This window comes from Camelina sativa, chromosome 7 (genome assembly GCF_000633955.1).
Source record: "Camelina sativa cultivar DH55 chromosome 7, Cs, whole genome shotgun sequence".
Taxonomy (NCBI): Eukaryota; Viridiplantae; Streptophyta; class Magnoliopsida; order Brassicales; family Brassicaceae; genus Camelina; species Camelina sativa.
In genome coordinates, this window is record NC_025691.1 from 29,525,038 (window position 1) to 29,537,366 (window position 12,329).

The window sequence follows — 12,329 nt, forward strand, 5'->3', positions numbered from 1 at the left end:
CTATCAGTTTGGACGTTGCTACACGATGCCGTTTCACGACTACTGAGTTAAAAATTTATTTGTAGGTTTATTTAATGATAACTGTAAAGATATGAGGTCTATTTTGTGATTATGTAAAAACTTGAGGTTTATTTTGCATTATTTCTAAAAACCCTACCTAAAGGAGGAGCAAAGTCCCGGTTTTATTTTCCGGCCAACGAGAAAGCTATTGACTTGTTTACAGTTTAATCGGTCGGGTCAGGTCATAGTCACTACTCCAACGCTGACTTCAATTCCATCGCTCTCTGTTTGCTTACTCGAGTTTGGTGGTTTTGTATAATTGATCGGACTCAATGGAAAAGTCCGTCGTAGTCCGCCGTGAAAGCGATGGAGAAGACGTTGAGGGAGAAGCGGAAAGAGAAGCTGTCTTTGCACAACTGAAAGTTCTCTGCTTCGAGCTTCTAAACCTATCGCAAAACCCTCAAAAGGATCCGGCCACGATCCCTGCTTTGCTCCACCTCCTCCGCCGTACTCCTCCTTCCACTCTCCAGTCCTTCTTCAAGTAATATATTCCTCACATCTTCAAGTTTTCACTGTTATATATTTCACTTGTGGTATATCGTCTCATTGTTTGGGAGGAATGTGTAATATAAAGTGGGAACTGTTTTGTTTCAGCTACACTTTGTTTCCATTGCTTCTTCTGTTAGACGCCGTCGTTGCTTGCAGAAGTGAGAGGAAAAATCAGCCTGAGGAATTTCCAACTACACCTTATAGAGTGAGTGATAAAGTGGCGGAAGGTGTAATCTATTGTCTTGAGGAACTTTTAAAGAAATGTTACATTGGATCCATTGATCAGGTGAAGTGGTTTAGAATTCTCCTTTACCTTTATTTGGATAACATATTCTCAGCTTACTTATAATAAACTGTTTGTTGTAAAATTTCTCCGATAGATGGTTATAATTATGAAGAAGTTGACTAGTGGTGCTATTTTATCCCCTTCTGAGGCTGCTGAAGAGTTTCGTGAAGAGATCATCAGATGTTTCCGCGCAATGATCTCTGGTCTGCTTCCATGCTCTGATGATTCTTGCTCATGTAAGCGCACTGTTGGCTGGCCTCAACTGTCAGATATAAGAAATTATCAAACTCAAGTTTCAGAGTCTTTTAAGTATGATTTAGAAACCCGAGAGTGCTTGCTTGCATTTCTTCAGTCTCAGTCTGCTTTGGTTGCTGTGGGTCATTGGCTTTCTATTCTTCTCAAAGTAACACTCTTTTCTCCCTAGGCTTTCCTTTCTTTTTTCCTATGGAGTCTTGTAGTTATATACATTCTAATTTAAATCAACTTTGATCACTGCATACAGGTGGCTGATGCTGAGGCTTCTCGAGGACACCGAGGAAGTGCAAACCTTCGAGTTGAAGCCTTTATGGCCTTACGGATACTTGTAGCTAAGGTAACTTTTAAATTTGTAAAAAATTAATTTGGAAACCGTTTTGCGGAAAAAAAATCTTCGAACCATTTCTAACACTTATAGGTCCTAATGAGAACATGTTTCTTGTTGTAGATTGGTACTGCAGATGTGTTGGCCTTTTTTCTACCTGGTGTTGTAAGCCAAATTGCCAAAGTTTTGTATGTTTCGAGAGCAATGATAAGCGGTGCTGCAGGTAGTGTTGATGCATTGGACCAAGCAATTAGAGGTTTAGCTGAGTTTCTTATGNTGTTTCTTTTTGTAGATTGGTACTGCTGATGTGTTGGCCTTTTTTCTACCTGGTGTTGTTAGCCAAATTGCCAAAGTGTTGCATGTTTCGAGAGCAATGATAAGCGGTGCTGCCGGAAGTGTTGATGCATTGGACCAAGCAGTTAGAGGTTTAGCCGAGTTTCTTATGATAGTCCTTGAGGATCAAACTAATTCATTGGCTCTTGGCATTTCTGATGATGATACTAAGTCGCAGAAGCATGAATCTGCACACTCAATTTTGGACGAACTTCGTTCTCTGACAACAAAATCTCAAGGGCAGAGCGACGAGCTGACAAAAATTACAAACCAAGACATTGTAACCATCGATGTACCTGAAAAATTCAATCTGAATCCGAGTCGAGACTCTTTTCATGTTGAACGTACAAAGGAATGGTTAGCTAGCACTACTTCTCACGTGAATAAGCTGCTCTGCGAGACGTTTCCTCATGTATGCTATATTTACTCGTGCTACGTTAAACGCTTATATACCAAATCCTTTGGAGCTGTTTTTTCTCAGTGGTGATATCGTAATTCGTTTCAGATTCTTATTCACCCAGCCGGAAAAATACGAGGGGGATTTCTCGCAGCAGTACGTGGATTGCTATTGAAGAGCTCTTGTTCGCTGAAGGGGTCTAGATTAGTGATGGTGGTAGGTTCATAAGAATCATAACTAACAACAACACATGATTTGGATATTTGATATCTCCATTCCAATAATTTTTCAACTGGATATATTTCTTATAATGATGCAGGAATGCATATGTACTCTGGCTGTTGATGACTTCGATGAAGTTTCTGTAGCAGCTCAGGAATTTCTTGATCATTTATTCTCCAAAGGTACAAATCACCACGTAGAGAGTGATCTAATCAAGATCTTTAGCAGGTATTGTTCTCTTTGTTGTTATATTGATTCTTTCTTTTGTATTCCAGCTCTCTTAATAGATATAGCAGGTATTGTTCTCTCGGTTGTTATATTGTTTCTTTCTTTCGTATTCCAGCTCTCTTAATAGACATGTGTAATTTATTCTTCTTCTGGACTTGTTAATGACAACAGACTGCTTGAGAGGCTTCCAAAAGTGGTTCTGGGGAATGAGGAATTGCCTGCACTTTCAGTTGTGAAGCAGTTACTTGTCCTCACTTATTATTCTGGTCCGCAGTTTTTGGCGAATCATCTTCAGTCTCCCGTATGTATTCTTTCTTGACACGCTCATAGGTTTGGTGCCGCTTCTTTCTTCGATCAGCAAAATCAAACATGATCTAATAATGGCTTGCGATATATGATTAGTTCTTCTTGGCATTCTGTTATGTAGATAACAGCTAGCAGATTCCTGGATATATTTTCTCTCTGTCTGAGCCATAATTCAGCATTCACCGGTTCTCTCGAGAAACTCATCGCAGAAAGGCCCTCATCATCGACAGGTTACCTCCCTTCAATCACAGAATTAAAAGTGGGGTTTCGGGAGACTAGATTCAACCGTACTGTTACAAATATCACTGATCAGATCAAGTAAAATTGGAGATATCGTCGCCCACTAGCTATATGTTACCTCACATGCCTCCGTGGTTCTCTTATGTTGGTAGCCAGAAGCTCTATGAGATGCTTGCTGGAATCCTTAGACTTGTAGGATTATCCTTAATGGCAGGTCATTTCAAATTCCTCTGAAACCGTTTTTTGAAAATTACTCTGCATTTAATTTATAGATGAGGTGGTTACTGATGGTAAATGATCTCATTGTGTTTGTGTTTGCTAGGATTTCAAAATGAAGGGCATTTAGCTGTCATCCTGGATATTCCTCTGGGGGTTTTCCGTAAACTGGTTTCAGATGTTCGTGCAAAGGAGTATGATGGAGAAGACTGGCAATCTTGGTGTAATCGAACTGGTTCAGGACAGTTAGTTCGCCAGGCGGCAACTGCTGCTTGTATCCTGAATGAGATGATTTTTGGTCTAACAGATCAAGCAACTGATGCTCTCTCAAGACTGCTTCGGAAGTCAAGAAAGGGAAGTGACAAACTTTCTTGGGAAATCTCATGGAATAAACGTGCAAAAAGTCATCTGATTGATTGCGTTGGTAAAATCTTGCACGAATACCAATCTTCTGAAGTGTGGGATCTCCCTGTGGACCAAAAGACAATTCCTGGTCAAACTGATTCCGATGTTCAACCTTTTAGTCTGCATTTCTTAAGAGACTGTGCAATGCTACACCAAGTTATAATAGAAGGAGTAGGTGTGTTTTCCTTGTGTCTTGGGAAAGATTTTGCTTCAAGTGGATTTCTTCACTCTTCGCTTTACCTTCTGCTTGAGAGTCTTACCTGCTCCAGCTTCCAAGTTAGAAATGCTTCAGATGCTGTTTTACGTCTTCTTGCTGCCACCTCTGCCCATCCTACAGTGAGAATTTATGATAATGTGATTGGAGTATTCAATCACATCATAGTAATGTTTTCTTAAATCAAAATCTTGCTGTTTTTGTTTGTTTGTTTGTTAGGTTGGACATCTGGTTGTTGCAAATGCGGATTATGTTGTTGACTCTGTTTGTCGTCAGCTGCGTCACCTGGATCTTAATCCTCATGTCCCAAATGTTCTTGCTGCTATGCTTTCTTATATCGGAGTTGCCCATGATATATTGCCTTTGTTGGAGGAACCGGTAAGTCCATTTGCAGTGAACCGTTTTTTTCTTATACCAAAATAATTTGCCTTTGTTTGAGTTTCAAACCCTCCGATTCATAATCAGTGCGTTAAGAACTTTCTTTTTCCGTTTTGGGGGATCTGCAGATGCGATTGGTTTCCCAGGAACTAGAAATTGTTGGTAGACAACAGCATCCAAATCTTACTTCACCCTTCTTGAAGGTAGTAGATTCAATCTTTCATTTTTTCACTTGTAGTCTTTACAAAACATTTGTTTCTTGGTCTAAGAAACATCACAACCTTTGTGGGTACTTTTTGCAGGCTGTTGGTGAGATTGTAAAAGCATCAAAGAACGAGGCTTGCCTATTACCAGAACGAGCCAAGTCATATAGTGTTCATGTTACGACCAAAGCGTCTGATGCCATAACATCAAGGCAAGAGAGAGGGTCAGATTCTGACAATAAAGTTGATGACGAGGACGAATGGGAAAACATACTGCTTGAACTGAATCGTTCTAAACGATACAGACGCACAGTTGGATCCATCGCCTCTTCGTGTTTAGTTGCAGCCACACCTCTCCTTGCATCATCAAATCAAGTCTCATGCTTGGTTTCCCTCAGTATAATCGAGGTATTGGATTAGTGTTTGTATTAAGCTCTCTTTCTCTGACATTTCCGCAACTGAATTCAATCCGTAACCTTCCAATCATACAGGAAGGAGTAGTGGCGCTGGCTAAAGTCGAGGAAGCTTATCGAGCTGAGACAGAAACCAAAGAAACAATTGAAGAAGTCATTGAGTTTGCTTCACTCTTTCAGCTTAAAGACTACATGAATGCTACAAACGATGGAGCAGACGAAAACCGCCTTTTACCCGCTATCAACAAAATCTGGCCTTTCTGTGTTGCTTGCATACGAAACAGAAATCCCGTGGTACTATCTCTATCTCTCTCTTTCTCTTCCTATGTTATCTACAGATTTATTTAACGGTTTATAAAACCTTTTTCCACAGGCTGTGCGCAGATGCTTAACTGTGATAACCCGAATCATTCAGACATCCGGAGGAGATTTTTTCTCACGTCGTTTCCGCAATGATGGCCCGGATTTTTGGAAGCTTTTAACAACATCTCCATTCCACATTATGACGGCGAAGAACCTCCGGGAAGACAACAAATCGGCTCTCCGGCTTCCTTACAGAACCGTATCCGAGTCGTCTTCTTCGATTGCTGAAGGTTCCAGCTTGAAAGTGCAGGCTGCACTTCTCGACATGATTGCAGAGATTTCTAGAGACAAACGCAGTGCTTCAGCGTTAGATGCAGTCTTGAAAAAAGTTGCAGGACTGGTCGTTGGGATCGCCTGCAGCGGCGTAACTGGCTTAAGAGAAGCGGCTTTGAATGCATTGAGAGGTTTGGCTTGTATCGATCCTGATCTCATTTGGATTCTGTTAGCTGATGTGTACTATTCTCTCAAGAAGAGAGATTTGCCTCGTCCACCGTCTCCAGAGTTTCCAGACATGTCTAGGGTTTTGCCTTCACCACTGCCGGAAGATTGTCGGTTTCTGTACGTAGAGTATGGTGGTCGGAGCTATGGTTTTGAGTTGGAGTTTAGCTCCGTTGAGACCATCTTCAAGAAAATGCAGTCTCTGGTCTTTGTAGACCAAATGCATTGTTAATAAATTTGCTTGTAAATACTTTTTTCCTGAAAACATATGAAACTAATTAATTATTTAATTGAAATTCTGAGAAAGAAAAATACATTTGTTTACTACTAATTAGGCACTAGAAGGGGGTTCAATTTGTATTGGGTAAAATATTGAGGGCGAGATGCAAAATTAAATAAAGATAGGGGTTTAAATGAAAATTTTAGCATCGAGACCCGACCCGGGAAATCTAAATCCTGATCTCGGGGCCCAAATAAATAAATACGTCGTTCGCTCGCTCCCTTGCGTGCCCGTTCTCTTAGTCGGAACAAAAAAATCATGGGAAGCGAAAGGAGCCTCAAGGAGAAGAAGAGAAGCAGAGGTCGGAGCCAAGATGATTCTTCGTCTTCCGATTGTATGGTTCTTCTTCTTCTTCTTCTTCTTCTTCTTCTTCTTCTTCTTCTTTCCAATCGTTTTCTTATTTTGGGATTTCAGTCAAATAGTGATTTATCGATCCGTGTGCAAGTTACGAGCATCATCGTAGCTATTCATTCGTGTTCCCGATTCTGAATTTGTAGTTCGAGTCAGTGAATTTGTGGCTTATTGTTTTTGTTTGTGGAGGAAGACATGATCTGAGACTGTATATGTTGAAACTGTGATGTTTATTTATGGGCAGACGAAGGGAAAGTAGTTAAAAGGCATCGAGGAACAGAGAAAGATGATGAAAGGGCAAGCAGGAGAAGTGATAAGAAGATGAAGAAGAAGGAAAAGAAATCTCACAAATCGAGTTCATGTATGTTGTTACTTACTTCTTTATCCATTTTCTGATTTTCTGACACGATGACGGTAGTCAACTAGTCAATAGCATGTGATGGCTTGTTTATATGTTTAGTCTAGTTAAGTTTGTGGTATGATAATAATACCAATCATGTCTTTGCTTCTTCATCTTGTTGGCTGGCTTGAGCTGTTACTTTGTTGTTGCTGCTGCTGATATCTAGTGAGTCTTCTTTTTCTTGTACGAAACATCAATTTAGCTACCTGTTGGTTAGGGGCCAGCAAGAAAGTATGTTGTTTTGATTACAACTTACCTTCTATTTTATCTCTGCATGACTTACATATATCATGTGTCTTTGCTTTTCTGTATGATCTGTATTTCTTGCTGCTGACATACATTGTTTTATATGTATTACAGCAAAGTCTAAGGATGATAAGCATAAAAAGAAACACGCCGAAGGTGACCACAAGCTAGTGAGTTCTCTCCCTCTCTTACCCTTTGAAACATATACAAACATCTGATTGTATATTTCGCTCCAACTATATTTTTGTTGGACAATCTGTATGTGTAGGTCTCTTCCTTTTGTTTAGCCATGGTTTAATTAAAAAAAAAGTCTCCTTGCCCTATTGTGTAATGTTTGGACGGATGATCCTAATTGAGATTCTGATATAATCTTGTTCTTTTTCGTCTTCTTCTTCCAGAAAGAGGGCATCCCAGAGCTATCAATGGAGGACTACTTCTCGAAGAACAACGAGTTTGCTACATGGCTGAAAGAAGAAAAGCGTACGTACTTTAATGATCTCACAACCGAAGCTGCACGAGAATTGTTCTCACGTTTTGTCAAGAGATGGAACAGAGGGAAACTTGAGTCTCGATACTATGAGGGAATCTCCACTGCCCCACGAACAGCTCACAACTGGATGATCAAGCGTAGGTGAAAAAGCAATACCTTCCTCTTTGGTTACCTCTCTTCTTCCTTCTTATGTATATGCAGCTTGATGGTACCAGAGATACCTCTTTCTAGTTGCTCTACTTAGACCTCTTGTTGCAGTACTTCTTAGATTGCTGTTGAGAGACTTGTTTGTAGTCAAAGCCAGTTTTCAGACGAAGAAAAGACATAAAATTCCGTTAACAAAAAGTCATATCTTATGTAAAACTAAAACGGTTTAGGTTTACCGCTTTTAGTTCTCTTATTTCTGTTATTGCACTTTTCGAGATTTTGATTTAACGCGGATCGTGTATGTTATTTACCCGGCGTTTACAAAGAGATACTTTAAAATGAGTGAATAAAGAGATTCTAAATTGGGTCATTGAGTCTTCACAAATTCCAAAAGTTTTACAGAAGCAACAACCATAAACTATGTGCAACAACCAGCCAGCAAAAAAGAGAGTGTTGAAATGAAAAATCCGGGTTTGTTGAACGGTTAAGTGAAAGTTTACTCGACTTCAGCCAAGTAGTCATCGATTTCTGCCGGTGTTAGTACCCTGCATATAACATTCTCTTTTCAGATATCGATGGCAATAACAAATATTCTTTTGATTATATTAGTTTGCAGTCTTGAACGTTTACCTGAAAATTTTGTCAGCACCGATTTTGCCAATCTCAATGTTTTTGCTCGAGATTTCTCCCTCGAAACTGTGATAACAAAGAAAGACACAAAGAGGTTTGAGGCTTTTGTAAAATTCTGAAATATAGAAAGAAACTAGTGTTGGTAAAAAGTTCTCACCCTTCCTTCAATGTCAATATTGCCGTGTGAATGGCATCATCAAGTTCCATATCTTCTGTGTACCTGGTCAGAGTAAAAGATGTCATGACATGGTTCCAAATGGTAAAGTATTATCACCTCTTCTCAAGAAACGTCTTTGCATTCGAAACATTCTTTCCCATTGCCGAAGCTTTCCATGAGAAATATGAGCCAGATGGATCCACCTAGTGACAATTGAAAATCATGAAACATGATGCTATTGATTTATGGGTTTTACTTAAACTTTTAGCAGGATGGACCTATTTATTTTGTTTAATGTTCTGGATACCTGATACAGTTGTGGACCCTTGTCATCATACCCAGCCACAAGTAGAGAAACTCCAAACGGCCTAACACCACTATTAACAGGAAAAGGAGACGAAAATTAGAAGCACGTTTCAGTAGTCTAGTTTATGGATAAAGAATTTCTTTAACAACAATATCTCATGCCTAATTCGATCTTAAAACCTAAGGTTCAAAGTGCATAGAGAGATGCTCTAAAGTTGCAATCTCTAAAATAGTAACTCCTTTCACCCTGTTGAGCATATGTGAGATAGTAACCATAATTTTTTTTGTAATATACACTTGACATAGTACTTACCCCGACTGAGTGAACTCTTGCATCACCGTGGCAGTTTCCCTTACAAGTTGAGTAACGGGGATGGGTTCCTGCAAGAATAAAACCCCCCCATAAATGTTGAATAAACTGAGCTAACAGGGTTGTGAATATGCAAGCTTATATCAACTGGAATTATCAAAAACCAGCAAGGATTGAAGATTTGTCATACATGTGTTACTAGATACTCCAAGAACAAAAGGTAGAAAAAAAGAGAAGATATTAAGATTACTTTGTACAATCGTAGGTATTGCTCAGCCTGCTTCCTACTCTTTCGCACAAGAACTCGGAAATCAGGACCCATACCACTACATAAAAGGCAATCACCAAAGTTAGCATTGAAATGATGAGGGCACTACGGAAAAGGTTGCTTTTCATCAATAGCACAAGCACTTAATGAGAGATACTAAGTACCCAAAACAAAATATAAAAAACGTCTGATAAATCCAATATTCAAGGAATGAAACCAGATGCACCATGAAAAAAAAGAAGCAGGGATAGGCTGTGGAGAAGAACCTGTAAACAGTTCCAATGTTGGGAGTCAAATGCTGAATCTTTTGAACCTGAAACAGACATCAGATAAACACCAGTGTCATAGGAACTACGGGGCCTAGGAGGGAAGTAACACAAAGGGAAAGCAGGCAGAGAAGGAAGAGATGATCAACTTACAGAAGCTTCATCAACAAGAATAGAGGGAAGTTTCTTCTCTGTTGCAATGACAACTCCGTTTGAAGCTGCAGAAAGAACCCACCACACCCACCAAGGTCATGATTATATATACACATATATAAGTAGCTTAAAATCTATCTTACATAAATTTCCAAGAAAAAGACCTTTAATTCCCAGAGATGTTTGGCCAGAACCAACAGCTGTTAGGGCATGTTCAATCTGAACCAGCTTCCCTGATGGGCTGTTTCATAAATTAAACCAGAAGCTAAATCAAAACCCAGAGGAAAACAGATCCAAATTACTCTGAAAATGAGATGCATTTTTTTGAAGGATAGACTTAAGTTTAGTAAACCTGAAAGTGGTGAGAGAAAACGAGTACTGACTGTCACCCATTGCAAAGCAAAGCTACCTTAAAGCAAATCTGTAAGTAAAAAATCCAAAAATAATGTCACCCATTGCAAAGCAAAGCTACCTTAAGCAATCTGTAAAATCCAAAAATAATGTCAATCTTCTAACCAGATTTTGCTAATTAAAAAAAAGTTCAAAGTAAAACCCAATTAGTAGAATAAATTAAATGAAACGAAATTACGTCTGAGCAAGTACACTGCAGCGATTAAATCTGACATATACTTAAAGGGAGGAGGAAACAAAATCAAAATTCAACCCATCAGCTCTCTCTAGACGAAAACTGACAACTTTTTCTTTTAAGCTTCCAGTTTTTCAATTAAGATTGAAGAAAAGAAACCCATCAAATCAAGTAAGATAAGATAAAGCATACCTTTTGCTAATATGTATGGATCGACCCAACGAAATGGACACAAGAGAGAAAGGATGAACCCGAAGTGTGAAAAATTTAAGCTTTTGAAGGATTTCTTGCACAAAGGGTTGCAGTGAGAACGAGTTAGAAGAAGAATTATAAAACGGCGGCGTTTACGACTTTATAAATTAACTGTATTATTATTACAATATACAGTAGTACTCCAATAACTGTAATGAATAGAATTGGTGCACAAGGCCGAAACTGTAGGCCCATTATAACGAAGCCCATTCTCAACCCGTATATATATAATAAGATCAGCGGGCGCCAACGCAGCGTTAACTTTTTCTTCAATCAAAGGGATTTCGAAACCCTAGGCGATCTCGAGATTTTCTCTAATAAACTCTGCGTCCGTATCTCTCAGGTAAAATTTTCGAAGACTATTATTATTGTATGTATATTATATGTGCCCACAACAAGTATCCTAAAAGTTGTTATTGCGATGGAAACGGTTACGGCCGTGTTTTGCTCTCTCTCTCTCGGTCGGTCGGTGATTAAATAACAACCGTGTCAAATCTATCTCTCTGTATAAAAGGGCTTATCCTTATGTTTGATTTCTGTTCTTACAGCGAGCGATTTGCTTTCCCAATACTAATAAAATTTGATTTTCGTTAGGGTCTTTTTTTCAAACAAAAATGATGAGAAGGGGGGCTACAAATATGATGAGGAAGGTTAATATGATAAAGAAGGCTACTCCGGAGGAGGCTGGGGCTCGAACATTTGTATATTGGGACATCAAACGGTTTCCGGTTCCCCCTGGCTTTGATGCTCGTCGGATCCGTCCTTGCCTTGCACACTTTTTGGAGAGATATGGCTACTGTGGTCCTCTCACCATCAACGCCGTTGGCATACTAACGAACGTCCATGATGACATCCTTGAAGCTCTCTCTTCCACCGGAGTCAATCTTCGTTACGCCCCCTTCGGTTAGTACATCTTCTCATCCTCTCATGCCATTACATTACTCTACAGCAATGGATGGTTCATGGTTAATAGAGAGTTTCTAAAGTCTTTAGTTTCTTCTGAAACAGGTTTCTCAAGCCTCTTGTCGCTTATGTATGACTGCATTTTCACCCCCAGCTAATATTTTGGCCATATGCGCTCCCAAAGCCTTCCCTGACCATGTTGATGGATTCAACATATTCGGCCCGTTTTTATATTCTTCTCCTAAGAAAGACGCCGTTAGCTGGATAAGATTGATTCTGGCAGGTGTGTCTCTTACTGTGCTTGCTTGTTGAAATTACCAGCTATTGCTCAACGTTTGACCACTTTTGTTTATTTCCCCGCAGAGTCTGCTGCACTTGAGGAGGAGGATACGTGCTGTGAAACGGATGACCACGCCAGCTGGTCTTGCTTTCTCTGCGAAGATCTTCGTGGCCAAGGCTTTAAGAGTTTCTCCACTCATTTCTCTTCTCGAGAACATTTAGATAAGGTGATTAAGCATTCTAGACCAACCAGAAAGACTTAATAACTGTTTTTTTTCTTTCTCACTTGTACTTATTGTTTTCCCACATTTGTTTCTCAAGCAGAGGTCCACTTACTCAAATTTCCAATTACTTGAGTATTTTGACATATCCAGGGAAGAGGATAAGCATCCTCCCACCATTGTGAGGAAGGAACCAAAGGCAAGTGCTTCTAAATTTTACTTTTGTTTGCTTAAAAATTGACCCTGCTTCAAAACCTCTTACCAGAAGTTTCTTTCTCACTTGTGAAGATGGCTTCTCCGGAGGAGGCTTTGG

At 39.6% G+C, this 12,329-nt stretch overlaps 2 protein-coding genes and 1 pseudogene across 3 annotated transcripts; 2 read left to right on the forward strand and 1 right to left on the reverse strand.

The window, feature by feature from the left end:
- LOC104703262 lies at positions 172–6,061 on the forward strand (annotated as a pseudogene).
- Positions 6,260–7,947, forward strand: LOC104703267 (splicing regulatory glutamine/lysine-rich protein 1-like). The gene is made up of 4 exons (XM_010419237.2): positions 6,260–6,385; positions 6,647–6,763; positions 7,163–7,218; positions 7,447–7,947. Exons 1-4 carry the CDS (start codon positions 6,310–6,312, stop codon positions 7,681–7,683), a joined length of 486 nt encoding a protein of 161 aa, XP_010417539.1. The 5' UTR covers positions 6,260–6,309; the 3' UTR covers positions 7,684–7,947.
- LOC104703268 (proteasome subunit alpha type-2-B-like) lies at positions 8,015–10,687 on the reverse strand. Of its 2 annotated transcripts, none has more exons than XM_010419238.2 (12): positions 10,554–10,687; positions 10,128–10,196; positions 9,940–10,016; positions 9,776–9,840; positions 9,623–9,669; positions 9,339–9,414; positions 9,092–9,159; positions 8,780–8,849; positions 8,590–8,675; positions 8,473–8,535; positions 8,316–8,381; positions 8,015–8,230 (listed from the first exon to the last, which is right to left on the reverse strand). In XM_010419238.2, the coding sequence occupies exons 2-12, from the start codon at positions 10,166–10,168 to the stop codon at positions 8,182–8,184; spliced, it is 708 nt and encodes a 235-aa protein (XP_010417540.1). In that variant the 5' UTR covers positions 10,169–10,196; positions 10,554–10,687; the 3' UTR covers positions 8,015–8,181. The 2 variants fall into 2 exon arrangements, with proteins under 2 accessions (XP_010417540.1, XP_019083533.1); XM_019227988.1 differs by lacking the exon at positions 10,554–10,687 and adding an exon at positions 10,223–10,275 and having other exon boundaries at positions 10,128–10,159.

Excerpts from the sequence above, each read along its gene's own strand:
- LOC104703267 (XM_010419237.2), top strand. The coding sequence starts at position 6,310 with ATGGGAAGCGAAAGGAGCCTCAAGGAGAAGAAGAGAAGCAGAGGTCGG. Across the intron at positions 6,764-7,162 it reads ATCTCACAAATCGAGTTCAT|CAAAGTCTAAGGATGATAAG; the intron begins GTATGTTGTTAC and ends TATGTATTACAG. Across the intron at positions 7,219-7,446 it reads CCGAAGGTGACCACAAGCTA|AAAGAGGGCATCCCAGAGCT; the intron begins GTGAGTTCTCTC and ends TTCTTCTTCCAG.
- LOC104703268 (XM_010419238.2), bottom strand. The coding sequence starts at position 10,168 with ATGGGTGACAGTCAGTACTCGTTTTCTCTCACCACTTTCAG. Across the intron at positions 8,382-8,472 it reads ATATTGACATTGAAGGAAGG|TTTCGAGGGAGAAATCTCGA; the intron begins GTGAGAACTTTT and ends TTGTTATCACAG. Across the intron at positions 8,231-8,315 it reads GGTGCTGACAAAATTTTCAG|GGTACTAACACCGGCAGAAA; the intron begins GTAAACGTTCAA and ends TGTTATATGCAG.